Genomic DNA, 17,843 nt, shown 5'->3' on the forward strand with positions numbered 1-17,843 from the left:
GATTTTTGTCGCCACTCCGTAGCTGGACTCTGACGTAGTTGCTTGTAGGATCTACCCTAATGTTGTTGTTGTTTTTTTCTTCCTTAAGTTCTCTTCTCCTTTTACTTTGGTGAGAGGGAACGTGGAGCGTAGCATCGCTCCTTTGTCTTTTCAACCCGTTGAATTTTTATTTTTTTCCCTGATAAAAATGATCCGCTGGATCTCGTGGACAGCGCCTGATCCAATCCACTGCCAAGGAGTGACCGAGCCAGAAGGAGAACTGTTGTCACCCGCCTTTTTACCTCAGGTTAAAAACAAAAACAAACCTGTCTCTTCCAGCAACCTCTTAAAAAAATAATAAGAAGAACCTTGTGCAGGATTTTAAGGGCACGACTGGTGGAAAGGATGCTGTGGAACTGAGAATAAAACCGGGCAGTGGATAAACCTTGTGCCAGACAAAATAATCAAACCGCGGACTTAATAGACTAACCAAAAATAATAACTGTCTTAATGTAGCCTTTCTTTGTGGGGAATAGTTCTCTGGAGAAAATTTAAAAGACTCTAGTCATGTGGTGTGGTGTTAACAAAAAAAAAGAGATGTGTTTAATTTTATAAGTATGTAGTTAGCTGGAGCTTTATTACAGATGTTTTTGTTAAGGTCTGGGACCAAGTGAAGGCCTCCAACCCCGACTTGAAGTTATGGGAAATTGGGAAGATCATTGGAGGGATGTGGCGAGACCTCACAGACGAGGAGAAGCAAGAGTACTTAAATGAATATGAAGCCGAAAAGGTACACGGAAGAAAACTCCCCTCACTCCCCAATGATGCTGGAAGTCTCTCTGTCTCTCTCACACGCACCAAAACCAAAAAGCTATATTAAAGACTGGCTCTGGAGGAGGTGATGATAAACACAAGAGTTATTGAGGAAAGGAACTGCATCAACTCTTTTTGCTGGGAAAAGCCAGATCTCCCGCGAGCTTTTAAGGAGAGTAAAATAGAATCACGTTCTCTTGGATGGCTTGAAAAAGAGCTGTTACATTCCACCCACCAAAACAAAACAAAAAAAACCACAGTCCTACAGTTAAACCTGAGTCAAGGTTGTGTGCCCTCCCTCTCTGCCCCCCCATCTCCAAATAGAAATGCTACTCGGCAAGAAAGTGTGGTTAATCAGACTTTCCTGTTGCAGGCACCCCCCTGCATTCCACACCCCTGTATCCCCCTTGGCATTCGGGTTATACGGACCCGCTGCAAAAAAAAAAAAAAAAACAGTTTAGCTGCAATGCGACCCTGCAGTTGTGAATGCGCATTGCCGCCCCTTGCTTCTCGTGACATTGTCCTTGCCTCCTGCAAGGGGTTTTGCAGTCCAAAGATTTCCCCCTCCCCACCAAGGGTATGGGAGATGGTCTTGACTGCGGTTCTCTTTTTCTTTTAAACACACACAAAAAATGTATCTGTCAAACTGTAGATAGAATACAACGAGTCGATGAAGGCCTACCATAACTCACCCGCCTACCTTGCCTACATCAATGCAAAAAGCCGCGCCGAGGCAGCGCTGGAGGAGGAGAGCCGGCAAAGGCAGTCCAGGATGGAGAAGGGGGAACCGTACATGAGCATCCAACCAGCTGAAGACCCAGATGGTGAGTGAAGGGCATAAGGTACATAGGCTAGCCTTTGTGAAACTTAAGGAATCTCAAAGTGGTGGAAGACCAACCTGAGTAACCTCTTAGCAAAGGGTACTTGACAAGTGAATTCTTTAGTGCAGAGGTGGCCACTCTGTGGCTCTCCAGATGTCCATGGACTACAATTCCCATGAGCTGCTACTGGCAGAAGAGCCAGTTTGGTGTAGTGGTTAGGAGTGCGGACTTCTAATCTGGCATGCCGGGTTCGATTCTGCGCTCCCCCACATGCATCCAGCTGGATGACCTTGGGCTCGCCACGGCACTGATAGGGCTGTTCTGACCGAGCAGTGATATCAGGGCTCTCTCAGCCTCACCCACCCCACAGGGTGTCTGTTGTGGGGAGAGGAATGGGAAGGCGACTGTAAGCCGCTTTCAGCCTCCTTCGGGTAGGGGAAAGCGGCATATAAGAACCATGTTCTCTTCTTCTTCTTCTTCTTCTTCTAGTCCATGAACATCTGGAGAACCATAGTTTGGCCATCCTGGCTTTAGTGCTTCACAGTTTTCATACTAAACTAATAGCCCATGGTTGACAGTGTCAAACATTGCTTTCAAGTCTAGCCTCAATCCAACTGCCTCTGGAGGTTGTCTTTGAGGGCAACCAGAGCCGTTCCCACCCTGAGGCCAGGTCAGCAACCGTATTGGGGTGGATCAAGAGCCGTTGTGTGACAGAAGCACCCACATAGATGAGATTAGTCCATTTATTTGTTACAGTCTTAGACCAGCATAAAATACAAAAAAAAGGGAAAGGTGAAAACAGCAGGAATGGTGACCTTGTTTAGGCTAGGATGGACGTCACCTTGCCATACTGTTGCTTTCTGGAGAACGCTCTTCTGGGCAAAGGCACGTTCATTTGTTCTCACACCAAATTCACAAGGGGTACCTGCGGGAAGGCCTCCTGTGAAGGATTGCACCTGGATTTCCCAAGCCTTTTTGCTTAACGCAGTACTGTAAAACATGTTGGACTCCTACATTGCTTTGATAGTTGCACAATGCTCAGTGGTTCTTCTGATGTGGTCAGCTAGGCATTGTTCTGGGAATACACTGAACAGCTCTGTTCCAGAAGAGCTCTTGCGCTCCTTGCCCTACCCTGTCCTTTGAGGAAACCCCCATAAGTCAAGTCCTATCATAACTCAAAGAAATTCCCTCCCTGTGCACAAGCATGAAATCTCTTGGTGGCCAGAGTGCGCAGTTCTTCGGGACAGTCACCAAACACTGGGTTGAAATGTCCTCGGGCTTGCTTGTTGATGAGTTTCCTCAGAGGTGGACATCTCTCACATTTGCAAAGGGGAAGGAAATTGTTCCCCATCAAGACTGTGGCTGGTGAATGTGCAACTTTGCTTTGGGTTGCCTTGTACATCTGGCACTTTTGGAGCGGTTTGGGTGGATCCAGCCGTCCTCCACATAACCTTTCTCCCTCGTAAGTGAGTCTTCCTCCAACATGCATGCCAGTTGTTGGAGGTAGTATCATTACACTGGAAGACTTGAGACTTGATAAATAAAATTTGCTCACTGAAGCGGTAGATTAGCTATAGCAGGGGTAGTCAACCTGCTACCGGAGAAAAGGATGCATTGATCAGGGTCTGGGGCTCAGGAACAGTGTGCTCTACACCAGGGGGAGTCCAACTGCGGCCCTCCAGGTGTCCATGGTCTACAATTCCCAGGAGCCCCTGCCAGCGAATGCTGGCAGGGGCTCATGGGAATTGTAGGCCATGGACATCTGGAGGACCACAGGTTGACTACCCCTGAGCTATAGGATGCAGCCCTGGTGTCTGAGATCTCACTGTTACAACGGTCTAGAATGACATGGGGGGGTATCAGCTGGCTAATGTTGGGCAAGCGTCATTGCCTGGGGCTAAGTACCCACAGAATCTGCCCCGTTTTGCCCCACCCCTGCATAACCCATAGCATTTTTAGAGACTGGACTAGAACGAGGAATGTTCTAGAAAAAAGATGCAAGGGGAGGGTAATTCCAAGAGACCTGGCCACTCTGTGACCCAAGTTACGTGATTTGCCTTCTCAGATGTTTGTGGGTGGTGTAAAGAGGCAGTCCCTAGGAAATCTTTGCGAGCAACCCGTTAACCTCCCAAAGAGTTTATGTGAAGATAGTTAAGCTGTAAACCAAGGCTGGCGCAAGTTTCTCATAACTCTTCCCAGAGATTAAAATTGCCCTGCTGACTGAATTGTGGGGTCGACTAACCATTTCAGATGAGTGACTAGAAAAACACAGCTTTCTCTCTTACATGTGGGGCGAAATGCCATCAAATTACAGCTCACGGTCTTATGGTGACCCCTGTAGAGTTTTGAAAGCAGGAGACAAACAGAGGTGGCTTGCCCTTGCCCGTGTCTCCGTAGCAACCCGGGACTCCCTTGGTGGTCTCCCATCCATGCACTCATCAGAGCTTGCTCTGATTGGACTGGACTAGCCTGGGCCATCCAGCTGGCATATGCAAATGCACATGCAAATGTGCACCTTGCTTTTCATCATGCTTGTCGTGCTCGGCCCAAGAAATGGAACGCTCACTTGCTCAGGCCTTCTGAATGATGCAAAACTGTACGTCCTCAGGCTCGGCATACTGATGGGGCAGGGAGCCTCTTCCTGTCCTCAGATAGCAGAGATCCTAGGCAATCTTTGAGGCCCTGATCCCTCGGAAGCAAATCAGACTTGCGGTCAGATTCAATCACTTTGGTTTTATTTTGGCCTTGGGCAAGCTCAGACTGTAACGTGTAAAACCTCTGGCATGCGTAGACATGTTCCAGCACACACCCTGCAAGATCCCTGTTAGTGTGGCCTGGACCACACAGTGCCGGGACCGAGCTTTCCTTTCCCCACAAGTGTGTACCAAAGATCAGAGATCGCTGTGTGGGAACCACCTTGATACCCCGGCTGGGTCTGGAGAGCCCCTGGCATTCTGCCAGGAAAGTCCCGGTGCTGTTTCTTTACTTGAATAATTTTTTTTATATAGATATATAGAAAAAGTACAAAATATAATACTATTAGCTACAACAGGGGTAGTCAAACTGTGGCCCTCCAGATGTCCATGGACTACAATTCCCAGAAGCCCCTGCCAGCGAATGCGAATGCTGGCAGGGGCTTCTGGGAATTGTAGTCCATGGACATCTGGAGGGCCGCAGTTTGACTACCCCTGAGTTACAATATCACCCCTCCCTCTACCCCCCAGAGTTCCCATTTGCTTGAAGTTTCATTTTGCCGAATGCTCCAGAGGAGAATTCCACTATTCTTGAAATTCTTCCGTTGGTTTTCTGTTGCCTATAGATGTCGATTTTACCTTTTTAAATAGCTCAGCAACTTTAATTAATACTTTACCACGTATGAAAAGCAAAACAACAAAACAGCATAAACTTTAGCCCGGTATCTATAAAAAGAAAGGAAAAACTCACTTTGACATTTCCAACACTTACAATCAAATCACTTTTAAATATTTGCAGTTACTTTGGGTATTATATACCATCTATGTAAAAGTAGACAGAAAAAGGATAGAAAATAATTCAATCACGGTGCTGTTTCTCACGTCCCAGTTGGTCCCACACAGTGCCTGAATTCCTTGGAGAAAAGGCAGGGCTGACATTCTAATAAATACATGTAAATCATAAATACTTATTATAAGGATCCCCAAAATGGACGAAAAGCGGCAGAGTTACTGAAGTCCAACAGGGCTGAGAGCAGCTTTAATCTCCACCCTACCGGTATCCCTCAAGGGCATAGATTCAATTCCAGTTTTATTTTTATCTCCCTGCTGCAGGGGCTGAAGCCACCCACTGAGTTCTCATGGCTGAACCTGCAGGCGTCCCAAATCAGCTGGTAGCTATTACTACCATGCTGGGCCAGGCCACCGGCTATTATCAGTTTTAGCCCTCGTGTGTGATCAGGTTCCAAGCTTGTGTCAGAGCTTTGAGCTCTGAAATAATCGTCTTGTCAGTGCCAGGGGTTCCTACTTTGATCACATGAAGCTCCTTATGCTGAGTTTGGTCTCTTGCAGGCCACATTATCTTCTCTGGCAAGCAGCAGATCTTGAGGCCGAGGTCTCTTTGCTACCTGGTCCTTTTTTTAAAAAAAGGAAGATGACAGGGATTGAACCTGGGACCTTCAGCACGCAAGGCAGATGCTCTCCCTCTGAACCACAGGAATTATCTGAAGGAGTTATTGTTTGTTTCTGGCAAAGCAATAGGGACGTACCCTTTTCCTCTGCCTTTCCAGCAGAGCTGTTTCTTGGGCATTAAAATCGATAATGATCAATCTCATTTTATTTAAAAAAAATTAGACTACTGGCTGTAACCCTAAAGGAACAAACGTTAAGTTAAGAAAGGAAGTTTTTTTTTTCCTCCTGTGTCATATATACGTATGAGATCGGTTCACGGGGCATAGAACAAATGTTTTCACTGCCTGGAGATGATTTAAGACAAGCAAAGCCAATCTGGCAGTGCCCTGCCCTGGCTCCTGGTTGTGTCCAGGAGGAACTTAGCATAAGAATGCAACACGAACCCTGTTGGGTCAGACAAACTGTCAATCTAGTCCAGCATCCTGTCTCACACAGTGGCCAAGCAGTTCTTCTGAGTGGCTAACAATAGGGACTGAAGACCTAGGCCTTCCTTTGATGTTGCCTCCTGGCTCTGGGATTCAGAGAATTAGTGCCCCTGAATGTGGAGGCTCCCTTCAGCCACCATGGCTAGTAGCAAGAACTGGTGGTTGGTTGGTTTCACACAGAGAAAGGGACTTTACACTGATCCTCCCCATTGCTCACTGGGAAATGATCTAGGAGTCCTGCCAATCATCTGTGAGGCAATTGGCACCCTGAAGCACCAGGAAAGTAGTGTACCCCATTTCCCCCTTAGTGGCCTTTTGTGTATTTCATCCTCCTTTCCCTGCATTGATGGTTGTCTTCTCGGTGTTTTTATGCCCCCATGAGCTTTTTCTGTGCGTATGTTTCCCATCCCCCTTGTTCGTGTATATCTCTGCTTGTCTTCACCTCCCATGACAGGGATCCAATTTTGTGCAGCCCTTTTGTAGTGTCTCCCCACCACCCAGCCTCAAAATTCCAATGGTGCCCACAGGCTGAGAAAGGATGGGGGTCCATCCACGTGGTGGAATGAGCTCCTGGAGGAGACGTTTTGGTTTTCTACAAATTAAGCAAGGAGTAGGACCAAGAATGGGACAGAACACCGTTATTCTGGTGTCCCTTTGTCCTCTGGGTGCTCCTCTATGAAACCCAATCCAAAAGTCAAGTTATATTTAGGTACAAAGCCAAGGCCACATCTGGCATGTATCCTCCCTCCCCAGACAAAGTTGGTCAAGCATCAGGAGGAAAATTGGGCCTTAAGAGTTTTGGTATCTGTTCTTCAGAATACCATCCCCATAGACATTTAATTGGTCCCTAATGCGTCAAGGTTTTGATGCCAGGTAAAAATAAAGATAGTCTCATTTACCTGAGCCTTTTCCTAGTTAAGCATTTACTTGGAAACTTTAAGAAGACATTTATAATTTTATAGCCCATTCTCTTAGTTAATTTTACAGCTTACTTTATTATCCTTTTATTTGTATTTATTATATATGTATGCTTTATGCAAATTAAAGTTTACTGACTGATGGGGCCAATTAAATCTGACATTATTTATTGCTGATTTTAATATTCTTTGCTGCTTAATATTGCCAGAGTTCATGGCTTGCTGCTATCACGGGTTATTTTAATTGCTGTTAATTAAGCCATTTCAATTCTCATTGAGCGAAATAGAATATAATTTTTCAGGTAAATCGAATCACAGCTTTTATTGTCTTCTAGCTGTTTTTGTTTAATTTTTAGCAAGTGTTTTTTTATTGTATCCTAAGGATCACTTGTGCCCGTCCAAGCTTTAGGAATTCATGGTTAGCACAGCAGGGTTGGAATGAGTAAAATAACACTGGGGACAAAAATCTAATGCAAGTTGTGTCAAGGTGCAAGTTGTGTCAATAGCTTGAGCTATTTTTTAAACTTAATTTTAAGAGCTACGTTTAAAACAATTTCAAGAGAAGCGGTGCACATAAGTATTCGGCATGGAATAATGAGTTTATCAGTGAATTTAGATCAGAAATTGGATTTAAACGTTTTGAGCCTTTCGGAATGTAAACGGCAGTTTCCTTTTTCCTTTAAACCCGTTTTCAGTTCAAAGCTAATTTTAACATAGAGAAGCATTTTAAGTCTGAACTCACTCAAGTTTGATATAAACCTTTGAAGGCTAAATTTACCGTTTCTTAAACAAAAGCCACGAAGACGCATTCAGGCAAAACCTATTTGTTGTCTTAATCTCTCCCTTCTGTAGTATGAAATATTAATCCAGCGGAGTATTTATGTCACTTTACTATTCAGGATTTCAGGATGTTTGAAATTGGTAATGGCGTCATAGTGGCAGGAAGGAAGAGCCAAAATGGAAGGCTGAAGATGCTTTTGTGCCTCCTCTAACTCGCTGCGTTTGTTTCAGATTACGACGATGGGTTTTCTATGAAACACACTGCCACGGCCCGCTTCCAAAGGAACCACCGATTAATTAGCGAGATTTTGAGCGAAAGTGTCGTGCCCGACGTCCGGTCAGTGGTCACCACAGCTCGGATGCAGGTCCTCAAACGACAGGTCCAGTCTTTAATGGTTCACCAGGTAAAGTTTGGATCCTTGAAAGCTCTTCGTGTGTGTGTTAAGTTTGGATGGAACACCAATAAGCATGCTAATAAAGGTTTTCGGAGTCTGAGTCACCTTGTGTATAGGTGGGGTCTGTCTGACTATAGGGAGTTAACCCAAGACTTTTATTCAGACTGGCTTTTCATGCTCAGATCTCTGTCTGGCCACCCTGATGCTGAACTAGAGATGCAAAATTTCCAGAAATTTTGAAGCCATGGGAAAAACACTCCCTCCTCCCCCTCCCTTTATTGTCTGGAAAAAAAACCCTAAAATGCTTACTGTCTTATTGAACCTAAACTAATTTTACTGCTTTAGCAGCATAAGGCGCATCATTTATAACTTGGTGTATAACATTGCAGTGTTTGATATATTTATGGAATTTCAAATGTATAGATTTCTTTGGTTGTTATACAGAGAAAATTGCAAATATGGGCATGAGCATGGATAGCTTATATATATCCTCTGCTGCCAACAGGAACCGTCCCCTGCCCTCCTCCGAGTGACAACCTTTCAGATACTTAAAGAGAACTATCAGGTCCCCTCCCAACCTCCTCTTCTCTAGGCTGAACATTCCCAAATCCCTCAGCCTTTCCTCATAGGGCTGATACAGCCCAAGACTGCATTCACCTTTTTTTATTGCTGCATCACACTTTCTGCTCATATTTAGCTTTCAGTCCCCAAGGACCCCAAGATTTCATCCACACACACACACACACACACACACCGAAGCATATCTCCCCTCCAGTAGGCATGTTTCTCCTTTTTGTGACCCAGGTGTAGAATTCTGCACTTCTCCTTATTGAATTGCATCCTGTTCTCACTTGCCGACTTTTCCGGCCTGTTCAGATCCCGTTGAACTCTTGTCTTCTGGGGTGTTTGCTACTCCGCCCGGTTTGGTGTCATCTGCAAATTTAATGAGCAATGCCTTGTCATGCACCCGCTGCAAGCTCAAGTGTCAGTCACAGCTTCAGGATGTTCCTACAATTACCTGCTGGATCTGAGTGCACATGTCAGGTGTATGTTTTCTTGGAGGTTTTATTTTGCCCGTAGAGGTAACCTTTCCCTGACTGGGGAGAGATGAAGGCGAGGCCCACCATTCATATGCGTTCTGTAGAATCTCTTTGTAGATCAGATATAATAAAAGGTGTGGACTCACTCTCCAAATATTCTTGTACATGCCGTTCTCTCTCCTAACAATGCGAGACTTGGACTAGGTGAAACAGGGAGTTGGTTTTTCAAAGGCGTTGGTGCATCTTTTCATTAGCATGTAGGTGTCAAAACCTATTTCTCAACATATGTGCTTTGACTTCCTTAGTTGCTAAATAAGAGTAGAAATTGCATTGTATACACCTTGGGGCTCTTCTGATACCATAAAGGATGGTTACGAATCCCCTAGTCCTAATTTTTTCTATAGTGTGGGACCCACCCCCGAGAAAGCCCTACTGTGGATCTGCATAGATCCTGCACTACCTCAGGAGGAAAAACTTGAGCACAGAGTTCTCTGTCGACCTCCAGAGGCAAGGAATCCAATGATTAAAATCAACCGAATGCTTGTCACTGTCTGTGAATCAAAACTCAGCCCAACAAGACTCAGGCCGGTGAATCGAATAAGGAAGGAAAGTTTCACAGACGCCAGGCGAGTGCCAAGACTCTGTGGCAGACGTGGAGGCATCAGCATAGCCCAATTGCGTGATTTCAGGGATGTTTGCCAGTTATGGATTTTAATGTTGTGACAGTCCAACTATCGCTTCTGCCGTCCTGTGCAAAGACTTCAGAGCAGACACTGGTCTGCTCTGATTGCGTTTTGCCTTGTGTGGCATTCTACAGACAGGCATAGTGAGAACTCACTGTGGGAATTGTGGTCATGGACATCTGGAGAAGCCACAGTTTGGCCACCCCTGTGCTAATCATGTAGGAGAGATGGTGAGAATGCAAGCCTTGCATCAGGAGACTTATGTTTAGTAAAATTATAACAACCCATGATCCGTTGACCCCAGTTTCTTTGGAAGCTAGTGTGACACCTGGACCGTTTATGCACTGGGAACTTCACTGCCCAGCCCCCCTATCAGGAGCACAGATAGGGGGTGGATGAGGTGCACCAGGCCAAATGCTCCCCCATGTGTGTGCAGGAAGAGGTTGGGGCAACCTGCCACGACTAAAACTCCATCCTGCAGCCCGGCATGAAACCTCCAGTGCATAAACGGTCCTAATGACAATTTTGCTTAGATTCCTGGCTGATAGAATATCTCTGCTATATGGTACAGCTGGAATGTCAGGTTAAGTGTTGATGCTTTACAAGGGGCATCAAAGGGACCTGTTGGTTATAAGATTGCTTACCCTGGGCATTGTGAGGGGTAGTGATGGCTACCTTCACCTATTGGATCTGGGTTTTTTGCTGCCTGCCCCCTACTTTAAACACATTCAGTCTTCCTTGGCTTGATTGTGCATTTTTCCAGGTATTGTTCAGCTCATGTGATTTTGACCTGGTGAAGAGAGTAAAGAGAACCAGATTTCTGTTTAGGCCAGCCTTTCTCAACCTTTTTACCATTGAGACTACAGTTGCTGTAGCACTGCTGAAGACTGTGTCGGTGTTGTTAAATTGCGGGTAGTTAATCTAGTGGTTTTACATGTTTTCTTGTTTTATTTATTTATTTTTAGATTTATATACCACCGCACCCTAGCAGGTCTCGTGGAGGTTCACTTAATAAAATGTTAAAAACACAATAAAGCCCCATAATTTACCCAATTAACAGTGATTTCATTGTTTGGGGCTGTTTAGGTGTGTGTTTGTGAGCCATTCTGAGCCTTTTTGGGGAAACGCGGGAGAAGAATGTTGCAATCAGTAAATGCACAGCATCCAGCTTAGCATGCTAATCCAACTTGTGAAGCGTTTAGTACCGGCATGCTTCTGAAAATTCATTAGGCTTTCTTTCCTGGCAGAAATTGAAGGCATGTATGTCTACACTACCAATGTAAGCCAGTAGTCAAGGTTGCCTCCCACCTTAATCCTTGGAGATGTGTATCTGCAAAGACTTCAAGTCTCTTGGAGGTTTCAGCACACGCAGAAGTCTGCAACGAATAGATTTTTTGCCTCCTGGTTGAATGAGGTTAAAAACGGGCTTGTTTGTATTGTGGGATATGACTTCCTCACCATATTGCTTAAGAACCTTTATTTTTTATCTCAGAAACCTGTGTTTTCCCCTCCCCAAGTTATGGAAACATCCACATTAGTTCGTTCATTTGCTTTTTAAGCCACCCCTTCCCTGGACAGCATGCTTGGAGAAGTTTACATCAAAATTTATACACCGTTAAAACATAAAAATGCAGTTTTTAAATCATTCAAAAACTCATAAATTCTACTGATAAGAGTAGCACTGCCATGCATAAGTTAGTAATAAAAAAAAGTTTTAAGATCTAATATTTCCCTTGGTGGGGAAGGAGAGAGGAGGGAAGAGGCACCCCATTCGAGGTTTTGCTTGCTCAGTTTGGCCTCAACCATGTGCCTGGTAGAAGATTGCCATGTTACTTTGGAACTTTTGGAGCCAGCAATGGTGTAGTGGTTAAGAGCGGTAGCTTCTAATCTGGTGAGCCAGGTTTGATTCCTCATTCCTCCATGTGCAGCCAGCTGAGTGACTTTGGGCTCCTGACAGCTGTGGTTGTGCTGTTCTCACAGAGCAGTCCTGTCAGAGCTCTCTCAGCCCCACCTACCTGCCAGGGTGTCTGTCGTGGGGAGAGGAAGAGAAGCTGATTGTAAGCTACTTTCGGACTCCTTTGGGCAGTGAAAAGCAGGGTACAAAACCCAAGTCTTCTATTTGTTTGATCTGACATGTTAGTTACAAACATATGTTCTTCTTACAACTTTTTCCTTTTCCGTCTTTCAGCGGAAACTGGAAGCTGAACTCCTGCAAATAGAGGAACGTCACCAGGAAAAGAAAAGGAAGTTTCTGGAAAGTACAGAATCCTTTAACAATGAGCTCAAGAGGGTAAGGTTCTGCAAAGTGTTTTCTGCAGGTAGCATGGACTCCAGTGGATTCTTGATCTTTCTCTTTTTCATTCCACGTTCATGTATACATGCGTGGTGAGATACATGGTTCTCTAGAGCTGACAGTAGAGAGTGCAGGAATCTTTCCACATGTTTAGCAATCTCTACTCTATTGAGAGATTTTGTCTGGCCGCACTATCAATCGATCGATCTGTTCATTTTAATATACTGCCCCTCCCCATATGCACGTTCTGGGAGATTCACAATATGCGTTACACATACATGGTCTATAAAAACCACAATTAAAAATATTCTTTAAAACTTACAGTGCTCTACTACAGATTTGACTCTCAAAAGCATAGACCCTTCACACTCAGAACTTAGGCAAAAGATTCTGAAGTTTATTTTGGGGGTGGGGGGGGGGACTTGCAGAAACACAGCATCGCAGGAAAAGCCCCACGATGCTTTGGACAAAGGTTTCAAAGTTAGGTAAAATCCAATATATTTTTTAAATATTTTGTATATTATATATGCATTTACCTATAGTGTCCTATTCTTATTCTTGTGTGTTTTAGGTTTGCAGAGACCTGTAGTCATATGCAAGAAAGTTTTACTATACTGTGCTCAAAGGTCACTTGACAGAGAGAGCAGCTAACACTGTCCTCTCTCAGGTGTCAAGACAACTAAGCACCAGCATGTAGCAAAGGTGGAGTCACCCAGGCCAATATATTATCACATTGACAGCTTATAAGATGAAAGTGCTTACAAAGTGGGTCCCTGGTAATGCCTGCAAACTCCTAGGAGTGGGAAGGGGCCATACAGGCCATCTAGTCCAACCCCCTGCTCAATGCATAGAATCACAGAATCATAGAGTTGGAAGGGGCCATACAGGCCATCTAGTCCAACCCCCTGCTCAACGCAGGATCATAGAATCACAGAATCATAGAGTTGGAAGGGGCCATACAGGCCATCTAGTCCAACCCCCTGCTCAACGCAGGATCATAGAATCATAGAATCATAGAGTTGGAAGGGGCCATACAGGCCATCTAGTCCAACCCCCTGCTCAACGCAGGATCAGCCCAAAGCATCCTAAAGCATCTGTTGACTTCAGTGCAGAGGAGCAATGGGAACCCTAGGCCTGGATGCCCACACAACCTGGTGAGAGATTCGGAGTCAGAAGTGATGGGACTTCTCTCTTCTCTCCCTTAGCTGTGCAGCCTGAAGGTGGAGGTGGACATGGAAAAAATAGCTGCAGAAATCGCTCAAGCAGAGGAACAGGCCCGCAAGCGGCAGGAGGAACGGGAGAAAGAAGCGGCGGAACAAGCCGAACGGAATCAGAACGCTGCCAGCGCTGAGGAGGAGCAAGCAGCGAGCAAAGCCGAGGAGAAGAAGGAAGAGGGGAATACTCCCATGGAAACAGGTAACGGGTTTTTTTTTTAGCAAGCTGAGCTGCAGGTACTTCTTTAGGTAGCTGTAGAGGGCAGCTTAGAGAAGGACGTATAGCTAAGAAGAAATTTAAAAACTGGATCATATAAAGAGTTTAACACCCACATCAATTGGAGATAATTTCCTCCTCCCTGCAGTCCCTCCCTCCTTTATGATGGGGAAATTAGCAATTCTAGCAGACTTCGCGAGAGGAGGCAACGAGCAAAATTACTTCGCCTTTTTATACACGGGTGGGGAAGGGGATCTTGCCAGAAATGTCAGGCAGAGGCTGACTTTGAAATTAACAAAATGGGATTTTGTTGAAAAATAAAATTAAAAGTCCCCAAACACACATTCATACTAAACAAGCACACAGAAGAAAGTAAAGGGTTGTGATGGTGCAGTAGAGAATTAAGTTAGGTTTTTCATATCTTCCATCCACAATGTGCAGAAGTCTTATAGGGAGGTCCGTGTAGGGAAGAAGCAAAGAACGAGCCAGAGCACAGTGCCAGGTGAGTGTCAGGTCCATTGGTTTAAGTAGCCAAAGATGTATCCTGTTTTAGGAATGGCAGAGTCCTCATCAAGTCTCTATGATCCAGTGGTAATGAATGGGAGTTAACTGGGAGGATTGCTTCATTGGGAAGAGACATTAAGGGGAAACAACAGGTGTGGAAGAACACTGAATACCATTGGAGAGGATTAGCCAACAGCCAATTTTCTAGTGGTTCTTTTGTTCATATTATCCTGGGGTGAGGGAGCGCTTAATGGCCCAGACCCTCCTTTGTGCAGATTAATTCCATCATTCCCATGATCGTCAGAGGCTGACATCTCTCATAGAGCTAGCATTGCCCTCTTTCTGATATGCAAAGATTTCCCTGGCCTAACCACCCTTGCTTGGAGTATCCCAGAAATAAGAAATGGAGGTTTGCCGTCCCATTCCTCCTTGCGCACAGCAAAGAGGGTCCTGGGGCCAGATAAAGAATGGGCCCAGCCACAAATGCAGGTGTTTAGCACATGGATACCTCACCGACAGAGAGAAAAATTTCTCCCCAACAGAGGAGCCTCCTCCGGAAGAAGCACTCGAGACCCAACAGAACAGGGAAGGGACGTCCACTCCAGAAGACAAGGAAAGCGGCCAAGAAGGCGTAGAGAGCATGGCAGAGGAAGGAACCAGCGACAGCAACACTGGCTCAGAGAGCAACAGCGCCATGGCTGAAGAGCCGCCAGCTGACCCCATCGCCCCAGAAGACCCTGAAAAGAAAGAATGAGCCCCGATGTTTGTCTCTCTTTGTAAAGTGATTGGCAAGATGATCCTTGGAAGGGGGAGGGGGAGTGTTTTATGGCGGTCACCACCTACCAGATATTGGGCGTTCTGAGTGCTCGGCCTACAGGTCCAGAATTCCCGAGGCATGGGGGGAGGGGGGAGGAATCCGAGTTCTAGCCCATTTGTACACCACGAGATCCGCTGTAAGGAAACACTTTTGCTTTTGTGTCGTGTCTTTTTTATTTTCTTGCTTTCCCCCCACCCACCCCGAGAGATGTTTTGGGGAACTGAAAAGGCGTCTGGATTTCTCATGCCACCTTCCCAAGAACTTCCCACGAAGAGCGGGTTCTCCGTTTTAAAAAATCTGAGTCGATGTGAACTTTTGAAGACTCTTGCCACATCCCAAAATGATTTGTTTTTTTTGTTGGTTGGGGGGGGGAGTTGTGTTTTTTTTTTTTTAAACCTGTCTGAAAAATTCCAGTTATGGACACATTAGACAGATGTCTCCCTAAAGTTTGTCGTTTTTTGTTTTTTTTTTAAATTGTAACTAGAAGTGAAGGCAGCACATGGGGCTTGTGTATGCCTCCTATTCCATCTTGGTTGATGGTTTTGTGTTACGGAGTTGGTGGGTTTTTTTTAAAGGATGCTTTGTTCTGTTTTTAAATGGTTTTGACATAATAAACTAGAAATCAGAAGTTTGCCGTCGTCTGTACTTGCTTCCTGAATACGTGGTGAAGCTCTGCTTTCCCATGGAGAAAGTATTGCTGTATACTTTTCTGTGGAGCAAACAAGGAAGTACCCAAAAAGCATAAAGCCTGATACATCACGGATAGGCAAAATCACAACACTCCGACTATGGCCATGTCATGTGTTCCAACTCAATGCTAGAACTGCTCAGTGGTAAAAGGAAACCACTGCTCAGTGGTATCAAAAACCACTCTGTTCTTTCCAGGGTCCTTTTGATGATTCTTATAATATCCACCTAGTCATTAGATGTCTTTCTTCTCACAGCTGCACTGGTTCTCACCAACTTCAAGTGGTCCAAACAGATAGACTTGTTAGCATCATAACAACATGGCGTTCACTAGATGTGAATCTTGATTGGCCGGATTAAGCCATGCAATTGCTCCGGGAAGAAAGCAGCAGCAAGAAGAAAAAAGCCAATGCGGCTTTGAGATATTTTCACCGTATTAGGAATTTTCATAATATAGCTTGACTCTTTAAAAAATCAAAATGTCCTCCTAAAAGGTGAAAGATTTATACAACTTAAAGAGAAACCAAAAGGACTCCATATTATTCAATTAGGGCCAGTTCTGTGGAAATAAAACTCTCATATTTTCCCCTTACAGAAATTAAATTTGAAATGTCCCAATAACCATTACGTGCATCTAGATCAGGCTTTCTCAACCAGGGTTTTGTGACACCCTCTCCAATATGCTCCTGGTGTTTCTTCAGGCTTGTGTTCTGTCCTAAGATCTTCTAATCCAGCCCCACGGTTTTGCATGCCTGCACTGGGGTGTGGAGAAAATGATTTTTTAGAACCACCTGCGGTAACTTTCAGAACTTGTGTGTTCTGATGTTGAAACGCCAGAAGCACTTGGCTCTCAGAAACCGTATAAGTCCTTACTGTCAACATCTCATTAATCTTTCCCCCACCCCAAAGGCACTGATGGCCTCAGTCCAACATGCTTTTATTAAGTCTACTGGGTAGATAGTTTCCCCCTTTTAACCAACAGTGACTGGCCCAAGGTCACCCAGTTAACCAAGTATTTGGGGCCTAGTGGAGAGTTCCGGGGTACCTCCAGCCTCATCCAAAAAGCAGCAAGAGAGGTGGAAGGGAATAGCGAACAAAGGATAAAACCTCCAGCCGTTTGGATGAGTCGTACGGCTTCCAGCGTACAGCTCCTGTTGGCATTAGCCTGGTTTTGTCGTAATTCATGAAGCCTGAAACCAGTTATGTTAAACGGAGCGAGATCAAAGCCCTGACGCATGTGGGAAAGTCTGTGTGCTTAAAGGTGTGATGCAAATCAGATCCAGGACAACCAGGAAAGGATTAGGACAGCGATTGCATACTCCGTTAAGACTCTCGCTCTTGCTCCTCCAACAGAGACGCTGCCGGGTGTATGAATTGCGACAGATGACTTTCGAGGCTGATCCGGGGTTTTCAAACGGAGCTATCCATGCAGCAGAGTGCAGGGGCAAAATGTTGAGCTGGTAGAGGGCACTTTCCATGTCAGACCAGGAGAAAGAATCCCATTTTTGAATGCTGCCTGAAGAAGGGGTGAGAGAGCATTCCATGCAGCTAGAAAACTAGCACGTGAGAGGACGAGCTCTTTCCTTGCTGGGCTGGATTTCTGCCTTTCCCTGATTGTATCTTTAGTATCCCTGGGGTTTGGAAAAAGAGGTACCACTGAGATACCACAGCAAGGCCGGGTGAACATAGATGAACAGTAAATGGGGAAAGAAGGTTTTTATACCCTGCTTTTCTCTGTCTTAAGGAGTCTCAAAGTGGCTTGCAATCGCCTTTTCCTTCCCCTCCACACAATGCACACCTTGTGAGGTAGGTGGGGTTGAGAGAGTTCTGACAGAACTGTGCCTGGCCCAAGGTCACCCAACTGGCTTCATGTGGAGGAGTGTGGAACCAAACTCTTGACTCTCTGGTTGTCCATGGACTACAATTACCATGAGTCCCTGTCAGCATAGTCATTGTAGTCCATGGACCTTGGGCACCCCTGGTGTAGTGGTTAAGAGCTGTGAAGTCTAATCAGGAGGAACCTACTTTGATTCCCCATTTCTCCAGCTGGGTGACCTTGGGCCAGGCACAGTTCTCCCAGAATCTCTCAGCCTCA

General features: G+C 45.3%; 1 protein-coding gene across 5 annotated transcripts in view; it reads left to right on the forward strand.

The window, feature by feature from the left end:
- The window catches only part of SMARCE1 (SWI/SNF related BAF chromatin remodeling complex subunit E1), a 28,078-nt gene extending 12,386 nt beyond the window's left edge, over nt 1-15,692 (forward strand). For all 5 annotated transcript variants that reach the window (XM_077312827.1, XM_077312824.1, XM_077312828.1 and 2 more), the window contains 6 exons: nt 638-769; nt 1,445-1,616; nt 8,130-8,302; nt 12,205-12,306; nt 13,515-13,725; nt 14,787-15,692. In XM_077312827.1, coding sequence (XP_077168942.1) covers nt 638-769; nt 1,445-1,616; nt 8,130-8,302; nt 12,205-12,306; nt 13,515-13,725; nt 14,787-14,998 — 1,002 coding nt within the window. In that variant the 3' untranslated portion in view covers nt 14,999-15,692. The remainder of the gene's footprint in view (nt 1-637; nt 770-1,444; nt 1,617-8,129; nt 8,303-12,204; nt 12,307-13,514; nt 13,726-14,786) is intronic.
- The last annotated feature ends 2,151 nt before the right edge of the window (nt 15,693-17,843 follow it).

This window comes from Paroedura picta, chromosome 16 (genome assembly GCF_049243985.1).
Source record: "Paroedura picta isolate Pp20150507F chromosome 16, Ppicta_v3.0, whole genome shotgun sequence".
NCBI lineage: Eukaryota > Metazoa > Chordata > Lepidosauria > Squamata > Gekkonidae > Paroedura > Paroedura picta.